General features: G+C 36.9%; 1 protein-coding gene across 1 annotated transcript in view; it reads left to right on the forward strand.

Annotated features, from left to right (window-relative positions):
- The window catches only part of LOC115218028 (zinc transporter 5), a 41,902-nt gene extending 24,925 nt beyond the window's left edge, over nucleotides 1-16,977 (forward strand). Inside the window, exons 9-17 of the mRNA XM_029787777.2 lie at nucleotides 2,533-2,703; nucleotides 5,047-5,335; nucleotides 7,044-7,249; nucleotides 8,287-8,444; nucleotides 10,506-10,635; nucleotides 12,146-12,404; nucleotides 13,643-13,869; nucleotides 14,382-14,510; nucleotides 16,731-16,977. Coding sequence (XP_029643637.1) covers nucleotides 2,533-2,703; nucleotides 5,047-5,335; nucleotides 7,044-7,249; nucleotides 8,287-8,444; nucleotides 10,506-10,635; nucleotides 12,146-12,404; nucleotides 13,643-13,869; nucleotides 14,382-14,510; nucleotides 16,731-16,913 — 1,752 coding nt within the window. The 3' untranslated portion in view covers nucleotides 16,914-16,977. The remainder of the gene's footprint in view (nucleotides 1-2,532; nucleotides 2,704-5,046; nucleotides 5,336-7,043; nucleotides 7,250-8,286; nucleotides 8,445-10,505; nucleotides 10,636-12,145; nucleotides 12,405-13,642; nucleotides 13,870-14,381; nucleotides 14,511-16,730) is intronic.
- The last annotated feature ends 581 nt before the right edge of the window (nucleotides 16,978-17,558 follow it).

Consider the following 17,558-nt stretch of genomic DNA (forward strand, 5'->3'; position numbering starts at 1 on the left):
GGTGACTTTGACATGTGGATGTGTGGGTGCTGGGATGTAGTCAGTGCTAGCGTGTGTGGGGTGGTGTGGTGTGGCAGTGTTGGAATGTGAGGATAGGGTGTGGGTTTGGGTGAGATGTGTGGATGGAGGTGGCATCAATGAAGGAAGAAGGTGGGTGGGAGTGAAGAGAGGAAGTAGGTATCAGATGAAGAGAAAAGGGGTGGGGAGTTGAGCTCATGTGGCACAAAAGAGCAAAAAGAGAAGATTAATTCCTGTTCATGTCGAAGGTTGGAATCTGGATGCCCCCCCCATCCCGTGCAAAGACAATCTGAACACAGACAGGTGTTGTAATGAATGACTGGTAGAGCAGAAATGGTACAAAACTGGGGTGTTATTGCCAAGTCTAATGTCTTGGAGGTGCTCCACAAACTAGTCAGCCAAACAGTGTCCTGTTTGACCGATGTACAGAGGACAGGAAGTGCAGTAAATGACGTTGCTAGAAGTGCATGTAAAGGAGTCAGTGATATGATAGGGACGATGATGGGTGCCTGTGAGGATGGTGGCGTTGGAGAGGTAGGGACAAGTGCGGCAGTGTGAGCAGGAGCAGGGGAATGAGCCAGTTTGGGAGGTGGGGTTAGGGAAAAAACTGTAGACCAGGTCACGTAGGTTGTGGGCTTATTTGATGGAGGGAAGGAGTAGGTTGGGGAAGATGTGCAAAGTGGAGGGGTCAGACTGGAGTTGCTGGAAGGTTTGGAGAATGGTGCATTGGAGGGGCAGGGTAGGGGGTGGTAGGTGAGGGGAGACGGGCAACAGCAAGGTGGGTGTGAGGAGAGAGAGAGCAGAGGCACAGTCGACGGAACATGCTCTGGCAAGGGCGTTGTGGATAGTGGTGAGGGGATATCCACAATGGATGAAGTGGCAAGCCATGAGTTGAGACTGATTCTCAAAGTCATGGCTGTCACTGCAGAGCCTGTACAGATGGAGGAACTGGGAGTAGGGGATGGAGAGCTTGGTGTGGGTAGAGTGGGCAGAGGAGGAGAAGTTGAAGTATGAGTGTGAGTCAGTGTGTGTTTGTAGTGGGTGGAGGTAGTGGGAGCGGAGTTGTCTATGTTCATTGAAATGTCAAGAAAGGTGACGGAAGTGTTGGAAATGGTGCAGCAGAATTCGAGGGCAGGATGGAAAGATTGGACAATATATATAGTTGAAAAGGAGTTAACAGTCCATACAAATAAAAAATTTATAGTTAAAAATGTAAATAAAGTTGGAAAAGGCACAGAAGTATATTTGAGAGATTGTTTAATATTTTTGTTAATTTGAGTGAGTTAAAATTTAACCGGTTTCAATGTATCCGTATTATCAAATATTAGAATTTGTTTGGGAGTCGGAAAGAAAAAGAAAAATTTGGTGGAGGTTCAACAGTTTGTAGCTATATTTGTACTGATATTGGAACACTAAGAATTCAAATACAGGTACATACTGTTAAACTCCTACCAATTTTTTTTTCTTTCTGACTTCCAAACAAACTCTTTCTAATATTTGATGAGAGGGATACATTGAAACTGGTTATATTTTAAATCACTCACTGTAATGAAAATATCAAACATTCTTTAAAATATACTTCTGTGCTTTTCCAACTTTATTTACTTTTTTAACAATATTTATGTCTGTGTGTGTGTGTCTTTGTTTAGATATATTGTAAATGAGCATCACTGACATGAAAGTGTTGTTCATTTCCAGTCTTCCATGGTAATCATATCTGGCCTTGGGAAATAGGAAATATTACCTTGCTTGAAAGCAGGTGTGAGTTAGTAACAGGAAGGCATCTGGCCATAGAAAATATGTACCTCAATAAATTCCATCTGACCCATGCTGTTATGGAAAAATAGATGTTAAATGATGTTGCATGATGATGTATTTAGAGTCACAATAAATTAGTCCCCTGAAAAACTCTATGGTTTTACCATAGGGTTTAATTATGCACTAAAACCATCCAGATTATGCCTCCATATATAATATCTCTTCATTACAAATACTTCTGTTATCATTTTTAATCTGATTATTGCCTGCAACACCCACAAGATTATCCACCATCTTTTCAACAACCATGGGCACCTTTTTGAATTCCATATGTCTAATATTCATAAAAAACGCTTACAAAATCAAAATTAACACTACACCCATAACTTTCAGAAACATATTTTCACACATATTTTGCTGAAGCATGGAATAAACCATCCTCATCAGTTATCAGCTGTTGAGACACTACATCCTTCAAAACTTCCATCCATGCTTTCTGAAATTTGCCCACAGTATACCTGATGCATCCTACCTTCGTTATTTATCTCTTTTTTTAAGACTTATTCACTGTTCACTTCCTGCATTTTCTATGTACTATCCATGCAGTTTTGGTTATTTTTTCTGATAATTTGTAGTGCACCTGTACACTATATACAGTAAGTTTTATTATTATTATTGTAATTAGATCTACCAATTCTGGTAATTAATTTGGCGCAATTTCTAAATTCAAAAAAAAATTTTTTTTTTTTTATTCAGGGTGGAGTAGTGCTACTCTTTCTGACTCTCTGCCTTCAGACAGGATTTGATAATGCTTCAAAAAAACTCTCCATTGACCTTGGGGGTGCAAAACGACTTCATGCCCTATCTACTTTTGTCTCAGGACTGCTTCTCTTTCCATGGGCCTTATTTCTCTACATCAGCATTGATGTAAGTCACTGGCATTTTCTTCTTTGTTGTTATTATTTGCTATGTGTGTTATTTGCTAAAAGATAAACTTAAGCTGACTCTATAACATGTATTCAGTTCTTTGTTTAAACATTTTACTCATATCATGGATGCAGACATGGCTTCAAGGTAAGAAGCTTGCTTCCCAACCACATAGTTCATAGCTCAATCCCACTGTGTGACACTTGGGCAAGTGTCTTCTACTATAGCCTTGGGCCAACCAAAGCCTTGCGAGTGGGTATGATAAATGGAAACTGAAAGAAAGCCATTGTGTGTGTGTGTGTGTGTGTATGACAAAGAGAGAGAGAGAGAACGAGAGTGTCTTTGTATTTGTGTTTGGTCCCCACCACCACTTGACAACTAGTATTGGTTTGTTTACATCCCCATAACGTAGCATTTCAGCAGAAAAGAAACAATAGAATAAGTACTTGGCTTAGAAGTACTGGGATCAATTTGTTCAACTAAAAGTTTTTCAAGGCAGTGCCCCAACATGGCCACAGTCAAATGACTGACACAGACAAAAGATAAAAAGGTCCCTGTAACCTTTGGGAAAGACACGAGCATCACAATTTTCTAATCCTTCAATATTTAAGTAAAAAAAAACACAATATTATTGTTATTTGATGATTTAATGTATGGTGTTGTTACACCTGAAGACAAGATGGATTACATGACTTAAAAGTATCCTTTGTACATCCCTCTTCTGAATATAAATGACACCTAAATTGACATGTTTCTCATTTGTTCTTTAGGATAGATAAACAAAGTCCCAGTGATATACTGATATTAAGCTACAAGAATATTCTTTTTGCTCCAATAAAATTGGAATTGTGCCAAGCAAAAAATCGTTTTTTGTATCAAGACTAAACAATGGATTCAAGTAAATCTCTACATGGTCAATCCTTCTGCTAGAAATAGCAACCAAATCACCTTCAAATCACATCCTACAGTTTTAAAAAAAAAACTATTGAAGAAGATGTTGGATAATGTAGTCTAAGATTAATTGTCTGGAAAAACAGAATAGACATAGCTAGAACAAGTTTGATAATAATATGTCTACTATTATTACTAAGGCAGCAGGCTGGCAGAATCATTAGCATTTGGTGTTTTGTCTATTGTTATGTTCTGATTTCAAATTCCATTGAGGTTGACTTTGCTTTCCATCCCTTGGGGATTAATGAAATAAGTATCACAGTTGAACTCTGAGATCAGTGTAATCAAGGAGCCCCTCCCCCAAAAATTTCAGGATTTGTCCCTATAGTAGAAAGGAATGTACTGGAGCCAATGTAACCAACAAGTGCTTGCTCACAAAATTTTGGACTTTGTGCCTATAGCACAGTAGTTCCCAACCTTATTTTGCTTGAGGACCCCAGTGAGAGCTATCTTATCATCTGTGGACCCCATATATGCACATGTAAATTTTTGAAATAAAATATTTGTTTGTAGGTTAGTAAAATCTAACAATGAAACAATTTCATTATATTCATAACAAATTCCAAATACAAATCTTGAAAATTTTACTTCTAGTAAACAAAATTATATATGGACCTACAAATTACAATTTTTTACTCATGGACCCTGGTTGGAAATCCCTGCTATAGTAGAAAGGATTATTATCACAGTTCTATATTTAAGAGATGAAGAATTACGTACATTATTTATTTACATTATTTACAATTGACGGAAATTTGTCCTCATTTTGTTTGTTGTTAACACAATATTTTGGCTGATATACCCTCCAGCCTTCATCAGGTGTCTTGGGGAAATTTAAAACCTGGGTTATTAAAAGGGTTCATAGATAAAGAAATGGTTGAGAATCACTGGTTCACAACATGCATGATATGTGGGTGTGGTTAAGAAGTTTATTTTGAAGTCATGTGGTCTTAGATTCCATCCCACTGCACAGCACCTTGGGGCGAGTGTCTGCTTCTCTAGCCCTGAGCCAACCAAAGCCTTTTGTGTGAATTTGGTTGACAGAAATTGGAAAAGGCTTGTGTGTGTGTGTGCATGCACGCATGAGTATGTGTGTGTGTCTGTTAACAGTTAGTGCATGATGTCAAGACAAAAGAGATACAAAGTCACCATTTGTGCAAAAATGAAGTCATTGACCTGTTTGTGTTTGATGAATTAGGGAAAATATCACTTTAGTCAAAAACAGGTGAAGGTCAGCAGCAGGAATTGCATCCAACCATAGAAAATCTGACCTGTGCAAATGACGATGCTGATATATTTATTAGAGAAAAAGATACAAGTGTGCATGAGCTGTTTGATTTCATTGTCCTCTGACTTCCATCGTATTATGACTACCTAACTTATCTCTTTCAGAATGATGTACAGTCTACTTTGTACCTTCTGTTCCCCATCATCTTGGTGGTGTTCTTCACCTTCATTGTTGATTACTACGTCACAGCTGTTGTCAACAATCACTTACAGAATGCACACACAGCAGCATATGGTTCATATGCTATTTTCATATTCGCTTTGCTTATCAGTGTGAGCTGGAACCATCCCTACATGGCTCGCATCACTACAATGGACAAACTGAAAGAGATTATCACTGAGGACCACATACTTTCTGCAGGAGTACTCTTCAGTATATGTGCTTTCTTAATATGTATGTATTACTTCTCTTTACCATTTAGACTGTATTGTTGTACTTTATCATTTCCTCCTATTTTCTTCATTTCTCCTCCCCATAACTGATATTCACAGTGTCCTTCTCAATCCCCATCTCTAATCATGTCACATACTAGTGCACTCACCTACCCACCTACCTTTCCTGCACTTTCAGCTCTATTCTCTCTCAAATTCACTTTGTATGTTGATGGTATTTCTTCACCATCTTTCTAGCTGGGGATGCTATGTATTCACCTCTCCAGCAAGACACACCTGTCCTTGTTTCTCTACAATACTTTCATACCCTTCTTTACTATACCCAACTCAGTAGAGGAGTCTTGTCTTGCAAGTACTCAGTGACCTCACTAGTGCTGGTGCCATCAGGAAAGCTCCCAGTATGCTCTGTGAGATGATTGGCATTAGGAAAGGCATTCAGCTTTAGAAACCATTCCATGGCAGACATTGGAGCTCATTTCCACTCTCTGATTCATCAGTTCCTGCCAAAACATCCAACCCATGCTAGCACAGGAAAAGGGTTGTTAAATGATGATGACGATGATTATTAAGGGCTATTAATATTCATATCCTGAATAGCATAGTGGATTGACAGAATTAGTTAAGCATTGGACAAAATTCCTGGTGATATTGAGTCACAGGCCTTTAGAATTCTAGTGCACCTGAAATACAAGGTGCATTCAAAAAGTATCTAACTTCATTTTTTTCCCTCCAAAACTAATGCCATGTGGGTAAAATCCTTTGGATGGGAGGTGATGCCACCCTTCCTGTGCATGCATGAAAATTTTTGTGCTGGTAGGCTGCATCAGTTTCCAGTCAAGTACTGGAGCAATGTAATCAACTTACCCCTCCTTTCAAAATTGCTTTGCATAATGCCAAAATTAGACAGAATTATTATTATTATTATAACTCTTACATTCCCAAATACTGGATCCTTGAACTCACTTGTCTCACAGTCCTGACAGCCAAGGATATCTATTAATTATTTTCAAAATATATATTTCTGTTTCCAATTAGTATTGTAATCTTAGACTCTATACACTTTTGAAATTATTACTAGTTGATTATTGAAAATGAAATATTATTCACTGTGTTGTTGATGTCATAAGAACTGATAAACTTTCAAGAGAATGTGAAACCTTGTTTTGCAACAGTGGATCTTGAAGTGCACAAAGCTATAATTAATAGCATATAAATATTGGATTGAAAAACCCTTTTGGATAGAAAATGTCGAAGGCCTGTTATGTCTGCAGATGATGTGGGTTCACATCTCAGGAGCAGCTTTTGACTTTTTCTATTTGAATGGGTTTTCCAATCCAATATTTACACATTATTTGTAGCCTTTATATAAGGTGGAAAGCTGACAGAATTGTTAGCATGCTGGGCAAAATGCTTTACAGCATTTTGCCTGTCATTCTAAGTTCAAATGCCACCTAAGTCGACTTTGCGTTTCATCCTTTAAGAGCCAATAAGATAGGTTTCAGTTGAGTGCTGGGGGTTGATGTAATTGACTTATTCCCTTCTCCCAAACTGTTGGCCTTGTGCCAAAATTCGAAGCCATTATATATAACTTTATATGTGCTCCGAGATCCACTGTTCCAAAATAATTATTCATTGTATTTTGTGTTTGAATCTAATGAATCTGTGAAGCCTTAAAACGGACTTATCTATTTGTTTCTGTCCATTTCTAGCTACTTATATTCTAATATCTCCCAGTCGAGGTTCGAAAATGAGCTTCATTGGGTACTCACCTGCAGGGATGCCACTTTATAGCATCACAGGGGAAGCACTCCACAAAACTTCCACCTCCATTCTAAGTTTGCTGAAGGGTGGCCTACGACATATTCTAGAAGAATCAGATTCCAGGAAAATATTTTACTTCCTGTGTATTAACATGGTAGGACGGATATATTTTCATTGTTTTAATCCTTTCACGCTGAGTTTATAACACTGTGTAACAATTTTTTATTTTTTTATTTTTGTCTTTGGTTAGTGTTATTTCCTGTTTGCTTCTATTTAGAATTCAAAGGAAATAGCTACCATTCTTTTTAAACTTTGCTTTTGTGACCTGGACATCAATGTTTTGAAACTGACCTATTTTCCATTACATTTCACACATTCAGCATTGAGTTGCCAAAACAGAAATATCATTATAGTAAATATTCTGCTCAATACCACAGATTTGCTTGTCATTTGCTTGACCTTAAAAACTTGAGCTTTTCCATTAGTGGCTGACGATATGTGCTTCTCTGATCATGAGCAAAAGTAGTGGATGAGCATCATAGCCAAGTGCTGAGAGAAATTCTTTATGGTTTGAATAAATGTCACAAAAGCAAAGTTTGAAGGAAATATTAGCCATTTTTCATAGTTTCATAGGAAATAACAGTTGCTACCCAAGGACAAAAATTGTGTTACACTGTAATGTATAACCTATTCATGTATTTAAAAAAAAAAATTTTTTTCTTTCTTTTAGAAAATGAAAGGAAAAGGAAGTAAGGAAACTCAGTGATACTTGCAGCTGTTTTGAACTCGTGGTTTTTGAACACATATACCAATACCTTATCCACTTAGTTATTTTATCTCTACAGAAGAGTGAAGTTAGTGTCAGTCATTAATGTGGGGCTTAGTGTATTAAGAAGATGACAAAGGTTAAAGAATGAACTGACATCACACCAAGATTGCTAACCTTCATTGCATATTTACTAGTCAAATTTGTAAGATGACTAAAATTTACAATAAAAAAAAACTGGGTTGCCTTATTACACCAGAATGTCTTTGAGGAACCCAAACTTCCATGTGAAATGCAGCAGGATTTGGAAAGATAGTGACAATGTTTGATTGTTTGCACAACTAGTTTAGACTATATGCTGCATTGATTTGTATTCCAGAAAATACAATACCTGAATTTACCTACCATTTCTTTTCTTTCTGCAGATATTCACATTTGTGGAACTGGTTTATGGGGTCTGGACCAATAGCTTAGGTTTGATATCTGATGGTTTCCATATGATGTTTGATTGTTCCGCGCTGGTCATGGGACTTTATGCTGCTGTAATGACACGATGGAAGGCAACAAGGATATTTTCATTTGGGTATGTTTACTTATTATCATTTGTAATGTGATGGCAGAATTATCAAAGCTTTGTGGTTTTTAGTCATGACCCATTTACATTTTGAACTGAAATCATATTATAATCATCATATCCTTTTATTCATCGAGGGTCAATAAAATAAGTACCTGTCAAATATTGGATTGATATAATCAACTGTTCCATCCCCTGGAAATTTGTGGCCTAGTGGTTTCCATATAAGACATCAGTTGATTTTTACCATTCATCTCTTCAGGGCCAATTACATTGGGGTCAGTGTAATTGATTAGCCTCCCCCACACAAAATTTTAGGCCTTATGGTTAATCGTAGAAAGAATTTTTATTATTAAGGCAGTGAGTTGGCACAATCGTTACCACACTGGACAAAATACTCAGTAGTATTTCGTCCATCTTTACATTCTGTGTTCAAATGCTGCCAGGGTCGACTTTGCCTTACATTCTTTTTTGGGTTGATAAAATAAGTTGAGCACTGGGGTCAATGTAATCGACTTATCCCCTGCCTATTGTTGGCCTTATGCCAAAATTTGAAACCATTATTATTACTACTACTACTACAAAGCCAGAATGGTTGGCATTCTGGGCAAAATGCTTAGCAGCATTTCATCCATCTTTACATCCTGAATTCAGATTCCACTGAGGTTGACTTTGTCATCTTTTTGGGATCAATAAAATAAGTACCAGTTGAGCACTGGAGTCACTATTATTGACTTACTACCTCCCCCAAACTTGCAGGCGTTGTGCTAAAATTTGAAACCATTATTATTATGACAGAATTCATTGAGTGTTAGACTCAATATGGAATGGAATTTATTTGTTCTGGATTGAAATCCTATCATGGTCAACTTTATTTTATGAACTCTGGAAAGACAAACAGCAAACCATCAGTCAACTATTGAGGTTTAGTTCATTTAACTATATACATGCCTACACGTGCATGTGCACACACACACACGTGTGTGTGTTAGATATGATTATTGTTATTATTTTATCAGGAACCCTTGAAAATTCCATGTTTGATAAATGTTCTTTTATAAATTTATAGATTTTCATAACAGTTTCTTTAAGTTAAAGATTTCAATTATTTCTTTGATTTCATTTCATAGTTAAGGTTATATAAAGTATAACACTCAAAACACTCAATAAAAATTATTCTGTTTTCTTCCATGTAAGTTTTGTCTTTAAAGGTAAAATTTAAATGTAATTGTTTAAAGCATATAATAATTACTTTAAGTAAATCATAATTGCTTAACCCTTTAGCATTCAGACTATTCTGTTGAATGTAGGAGCACTCCGTCGGTTACAACGACAAGGGTCCCAGCTGATACGATCAACGGAACAGCTTGCTCGTGCAATTAATGTGCTTGTGGCTGAGCAATCCACAAACACGTGTACCTTTAACGTAGTTCGCGGGGAGATTCAGCATGACACTGAGTGTGACAAGGCTGGCCCTTTGAAATACAGGTACAACTCATTTTTGCCAGTTGAGTGGACTGGAGCAATGTGAAATAAAGTGTCTTGCTCAAGGGCACAACGCGTCACTGGGAATTGAACTCACAACCTTACAATCGTGAGCCAAAGCCCTAACCACTAAGCCATGCACCTTCTGTTGAATGTAATACTTATTTATTCACATGGTTTTGAATATGTTATGTATTATCTCACAGCTTTAAAACTTTGATGACATGATTGTTTGGTTTTAGAATGACATTATTGGGTAAATGTAAGAGGTCAGATTTGACTGGTTTGAACATAAAACAAGTAGAAGATCTGGTCTGGATATGGCCAGTTTAAATGCTAAAGGGTTAAACTATAATTGCTAAAAAATGTAACGTATTTAAATAAATTTGTTATTAAAGCAATTTGTAATTTACTAAGGTGAATTTTTAACTGAAATAAAATGTAACTGATTGAATCGCAATAGCTGAAACTCTAAAGAAAATTGTTCCAGTAAACTGTAATTGTTTAAACAAATTGTAGTTGAAGTACAAAGTGAAATCTAGTGTCATTGACATTACATCTTCCCCACAATTTTTTTATTTTCAGATTTGACAGAGTGGAAGTCCTCTCAGGATTTGTTAATGGACTTTTCCTTATTATTATTGCATTATTTGTTTTCACCGAAGCCATTGCACGCTTGTTTGAACCTCCTGAAATTCGTACAGAAAGACTTTTGGTAAGCTCACATGTTTTATCTTTATCTTATTTCACTCATTGGACTGTGGCCATGCTAAGGCACCAACTTAAAGGGTTTAGTTGATCAAATCAATCCCAGTACTTTTTTTTTTATAAAGTCTACTACTTATTTCATTGGTATCTTTTGCTGAAATGGTTAATATCTCCTCAGAGAAATAGCAGAAATGGTAGAGCACCAGACTAGGTAACTTATATTTAAGTTTCCAGAGTTGATTTTGCTTTCAGTTCACATCAACAAGAGAACCTTTATATAGTTGACTGTGCTATATAATGTAGTCACAAATGCACTATGACTGATAAAAGATGGGATGGTCATTGATGGAACACTTTTTTTTTTTATAGAAATGCTTGACTAGGGTAAACAATATCACCACAATCAATGTGTATGAAGAATGTGAGCAGGAATGAAAATTTCACAGAGATTTGGCTGTTGTTTCTAGTAGGTCAAGTATCAGTTGTTTCTAGTAGGTTAAGTTGTGGAGGCACATGGCCTACTGGTTAGAGCAGCAGACTCGTGGTCGAGGGATCGCAGGTTCAAATCTCAGACCAGGCGATGTGTGTGTTTATGAGAGAAACACCTAAGCTCCACATGGCTCCGGCAGAAGGTAATGGCAAAACTTCTGCTGACTCATCGCCACAACTTTCTCTCATTCTTTCCTCCTGCATCTTGCAGCTCACCTGCGACGGACTGGCATCCCGTCCAGGTGGGGAACCTATACGCCAAGAAACCGGGAAACCGGCCCTTATGAGCTAGGCATGGCTCAAGAAGGAACAAACAAACAGTAGGTTAAGTTCTGAGGTCAGTTGCATAGATTATATCCCTTTGCCAAAATTTGATCTTGTACCCATGTTTGAAAATCTAATGAGCATTGCTGAAACTGAGAGAGGTGGTGTATGTTACATGTGTGAGAAGTAAGATGTGGGAATTGAACATCAAGCAACAGAGAAAACTGGAAATGAGAATGGGTCTGTTGGATGAACTGAGTGTTATTGAGAGAAAGAGTGAGAGAGTAGAGGAAGTGAGCTAGTGATGGATGTGAAGATTGGCTGAGTATTGAGAAAAGACGAAAATGAATGGGTGAAAGGAGCAATAGAAGTGAATGTGGAAGAAAGTAGAGGAAGAGGTGGACCCAAAGAAATTTGGTTGAAGATCGTGGAAGAGGAATTGAAGGGCTATAGGTTGGTGAGAGGGGATGTAGGGAACTGAAAAAATTGGAAGGAAGGACTGACAGTAAGCATGACAATGGGCACAAACAGTAGCACAGCCATTGCCATGGTTGTGAGAATTAGTGTGGCTTTCACTATTACTACAAGCACAACAAGTGCAGCCACACTGAAAAATTTGGAGAAGGTTGTCATGGTGCTTGTCTAACCCTTATTTTCAGAGACGATAAAGCCTTAAAGTGTTTGTTGTATTGTTGTTTCTATGTTTGCAGCATTTAATATTGTTCTTCAAACTTTTTTTGTTATTATAATCAATATTATTTCAGACAATTTCTGTCTTGGGTTTGTTGGTAAATTTGGTCGGAATATTTGTCTTCCATTCTCATGGTCATGGACACGGACACGGACATGGACATAGTCACAGTCACAGTCAGAAAGAATCTTCCAGTAGTTGTGGTGGCCATGGTCATGCACATGGGTCATCCAGTAGCAGTACACATCATCATTCACCTCATGGTCATCACCACCATCCTCATCATCAACCCACACAACATGGACATCCTCATTTAAACACCAATATGCAAGGTAATGTAACTTTTTTGTTTTATTAATCATCTGATTAACCCTTTCGCATTCAGATTACTTTGTCAAATGTAAAGCTTATTTATCTATATCTACAAGAGTCAGGATGTGTGTGAGTGTACGTGAATGTAATTATGCACGTCCACAAATTAGCATGCATGTCACTCCAATTTTAGGAGGACATTGGTCACGATTATGGCTGTGTTTTTGTCAACTTATTTTACCCGCGGCACCTGTGGATAGCAGTATAAATCGATTTTCAACCATAACTTTTACCATTTACCACTTTCGGTGAAATCCGTTCGTTTGCTAACATGAGTTAAGTCCCCTATCTAGCTATGGCGCAAAAGAAAGACAAAAGGTAAATTTTTACACACGATTTTCACTAAGAAAAAAACCCAAAAAACACGGATTTTTTGCATGGAATCAAGCACCCTAACCTAATATGCTGCAAAAAAAGGGGATGAGGAGAGGAGCATACAATAGTCCCTCCATCTTGCATAATGCCAAAGCCCCACCCCTCCAGGAAGCACACAATGCATAATGCTTGTCTGATAAAAGGTAAGTTAGTCATGTTTGGAATGTTTTCGATAGCTCTGTGTGACCCTATTTTTGTCCTTGGGTTGTAACTATTATTTCCTATTTGCTTATCCCTAGGAAGTATGAAAAATGGCTAATATTTCCTTCAGACTTTGCTTATGTGACATTTATTCAAATCCCAAAGAATCTCTTTCAACACATGGCTTTGATGCTCCCTCATTACTCCTACTCATAATTAGAGATGCACACATTGTCAGCCATTAAGGGACATGATCAAGTGTTTAAGGTCAAGCAGCTGACAAGCAAATCTGTGATATTAAGCAGAATATTTGCTATAATGAAATTTCTGCTTCATCTACTCGAAACTGAATCTATATGAAATGTAATGGAAAATAGGTCCGTTTCAAAACATTGATGTCCTGGTCACAAAAGCAAAGTTTGAAGGGAATAGTAGTCATTTTCTTTGATTTCTAGATAGAAGCAAATAGGAAATAACACTTACTGACCAAAAATAAAAAATACACAGTGTAATAGGCCTCCTCAATGAGGTCTGACCGGGAGCTAACTGCAGTAACAAAATCAACAATATGGATTAGCTTTTGTCCTTAAACTGTATGGCAATCCTTAAATGCAAATGGAATCCTTTGTTCTTTGATAAATCATGTTCATTATTGAAAGGAATTTGTCTCCATCTTTTCCAGGTGTGTTCCTCCATGTCCTTGCTGATACTCTAGGGAGTGTTGGGGTAATTGTCAGCTCAATCTTGATTGAGAACTTTGGGTGGAATGTCGCTGATCCCATATGTTCCGTCTTCATTGCTGCTTTGATTCTGCTCAGTGTCTTTCCTCTGCTGAAAGAGACCTCTTACATTTTGCTGCAACGAACACCACTGAATCAAGAGAAACCACTCAATGAATGTCTAAACAGGGTAAGGATATTGTGTGCGTTATTGTCATCATCAATATATATCTTTCATCTTTTTCTTCTTTCTGTTGTTGGACTGTGGCCATGATGGGGCACCATCTTGAAAGATTTACTTGAACTCTTTAAGCAACAACTAGTATGTTACTCCTTGTATGAAAGACTTTCATATAAAGGGTAACATATCAATGGTTGCTTAACCCTTTAGTTACTATATTTATTTTGAGATGATCTGTGTTTCTTTCAATTACTTTAAATATAACAAAGAATTTAGTAAAATAACTTAGTTATCATTCAGCTAGTGTTAGGAATATAAATTGTGACTAAGATTTGGTGGAAGATTTGAATTCAAAACTTATGAAAATAAGACATTTGTACTACAGAGCCAGAGCCGGTTTCAGCCGGGTTGGTAACAAAAGGGTTAAAGAGTCTCCTGAATTCCATTTTCTTTCTCTCATATTTCATGTGTGTGTGTGTGTGTGTGTATGATATTTTATTTTTGTCTGTTTATTTCTTCAGGTTTTAGCTTTGGAAGGAGTGATATCCTACAGAGACCCACACTTCTGGAACCACACTTCTACCAAAATAATGGGCTGTATACATGTACAAGTAAAGCCTGATGCTAGTGAACAGAAAATTATTGCTCAAGTAAGTGACTCATTGTCATTGATTTGACATTGACTTTTCCTTGCTTGCATGGGTAGGATGGAATTTATTAAGGAAGATTTTCTATGACTTTCTGACCTTCTTGTCACCAACCCCTCACCTGTTTAAAGAAGATAATATTTACACTTGGCTAAACATTCTCACAGAATATTCAAAGTGAATGACACTGCTTGTATGGCAGTGACACTCATATACAACTCTCATAGTCGTGACAAGGAGAGACAGATAGTGTCACATGCACACACACACACACACAATGTAATGTTCAGTTAATTGGTGGAATCAATAAAAAAAAATTTACTCCACCCAGCAAGAATAAAAATTACTCAATATATAAAGAATTAAAAACTCAGTAACTATAAGTTTCATGCTTACAGTAGTACTATAGTCAGGTGAGCTTGTATAGCATGCCATGTACTATTTGGCTGATAGATTGCTTGTAAGTAGATGGCACGTTATACAAGCATGGAAGTAGCTAATTTTAAATCCTGTGTATATTGGCTTCAAATTTGGGGGAGAGGTGATGTAATCAACCCCAATGCTTATTTTATTGACCCCAAAACGATGAAAGGCAAAATGGACCACAGTGGAATTTGAACTCTGGGTGTAAAGACTGATGAAATGCTGCTAAACACAGTAACAATTCTGCCAGCTCATTGCCTTAAATCCTGAGTATATTATGGACCACAATGGAATTTGAACTCTGGGTGTAAAGACTGATGAAATGCTGCTAAACACAGTAACAATTCTGCCAGCTCATTGCCTTAAATCCTGAGTATATTAAATTATATACATATAGGCTGCTTTCAATTTGTCTACCAAATCTATTCAGAAGACTTTGGTCATCTCAGAGCTATAGTAGAAGGTACTTGTCCAAGGTGACACACATTGAGACTGAACTCAAAACCATGTGGTTGGAAAGCAAACTCCTTAACCATGTGCCTTGAACATGAAATTTTATTTTTCCCTTAATGAAGGAAGAGCCACACTTTTGCTCAGTTCTATGGCCTCTGAGATTGGTGGATGAAGTTAGACTAGAGACCTGGCTGAAATTCTTGTAACCATCTGCTAAAAGCAGTCTCACACTAAGTACATAATTATTTTAGTCAAAGGACTTTTTAACTCTTCATGTAAAGATCAAAACAATTCTAAATACATTTACATATCTCTATAATGAATGAATTTAGAATATAATTGTTATTTACATTTGATGGATAAATGTAAATAATGTACATAATTCCTCCTCTCTTAAATATAGAACTATAATTGTTATTGTTTAGCCAGCTTTATAAAGTAAATAATTTCATCATCTTCTTTAATGTCCACTTTTCCATCTCCACATGGGTCAGAAGGAATTTGTTGAGGTAGATTTTCTAGCCAGATGATCCTTCCTTTCACCAACCATCAGCTGTTTCCAAGTCGGGTAATATTTCTACATGGCTTGGAGGATTGGAAAATGAAGGACACCATGATGAGAGTAATACTCATTTACAACTATTGCACAATGTCAGGACAAGTCAACAATCACATATACAACAGATCTTCCAGATCCATTCACAAGGCTTTGGTAAGCCTGACGCTATGGAAGACATTTGCCCCAAGGTACTACACAGTGGAATTGAACCTGAAACCATGTGGTTGGGAAGCAAACCCCTCAACCACACAATAATCTACCTTCTACATTGGCATGGGTTGGATATGTATGATCTGAGTCAGATCTTATTTGGAGTTACTACCCTCCTAGACAGTTCAAGTTATATCACGCTTTTTAGTCATACTCTATAATTTGCTCTTTTCCTGGTGATAAGCCCTTTCTTGTGAACATATCCAAGAACCCTAAACTTTCTACTATTTTTTTAGTCTATTAATGTTTCTGCTGTGACCACACCCTGCACTAATTAGATTACTTATGTAATAGATATTAACTATGTCTAGTGTGCCCTCTGAACAATTCAGAACTACTAACTACTCTCATATATCAATCCCCTGTTCCAGTTCTCTTTCAATCTGCCAAAGATTTGAAGCCACTTGTAATGATCTTTTTTTGCAATGTAATTTTGTGTTGCATGCAATCATTTGTTAATATTTATTCTTGACTATGGTACCAATTTCTGTAAAGCAAACTCTGCTTTAAAATCCAAGTCATTAAAAATACATTTGAGAAAATGCTACCGCAGTATAATAAAAACAAATATTTTCCAGGTAAATGGTATTTTCAAAGACATTGGCGTTCACAGTCTTGTGATCCAAGTTGAAAAAGAAGCTTACTTCCTGCACTTGTCAGGACTTGGTGCTACATTTGACCCAATGATTCAACAGTCCAGAACATTTGGCAGATCAAATGTTGAGAGCATCACAGCAGTCCCCTCCATTGCTTCAATATGATGATTATATTATTTATGAAATTTTATAATATATATATATATTCAAATAAATTCTTGTTTTATAATTTTGCACTTTTTATGACTTTCTTTCACAAATGTCTTAGAAACAGGGTTCGTTTATTTCTTTATACTCATTTTTAATTTTCATCAATGGAAACTGTAAATTGGGACAGTTTTCATTGATGTGGGACTTCACATCATCATCATCCTTCTTTTCTATGCTTGCATGAGTTGGACAGTTTATTGAGGAAGATGTTTTACTGTTGGATGCCCTTCTTTTCACTAATCCTTAACTGTTTCCAAGCAAGGTAATATTTCCCTATGACTAAACATATTTTTACAGAATACTGGAAATAAATGACAATCACACACTATCAAGACAAGGGGACACAAACACTCAAACATAGATAATGATGGATTTCCTTTTGTTTCTGTCTATCAAATCCACTCACAAGGCTTTGGCTTGCCAGGGGCTATGGTAGAAGACACTTGCCCAAGGTGTCACACAGAGGAACTGAACCAAAAACTCTGGCTGGGAAACAAACTTCTTGACCACAGTCACACCTGCTCCTGTGCTGAGGAAATTGTTATTGAATTTCACTTCAACTATGGTCAAATAAATTCACAATGAATTCCAGCTATTAGC

This window comes from Octopus sinensis, linkage group LG12 (genome assembly GCF_006345805.1).
Source record: "Octopus sinensis linkage group LG12, ASM634580v1, whole genome shotgun sequence".
NCBI lineage: Eukaryota > Metazoa > Mollusca > Cephalopoda > Octopoda > Octopodidae > Octopus > Octopus sinensis.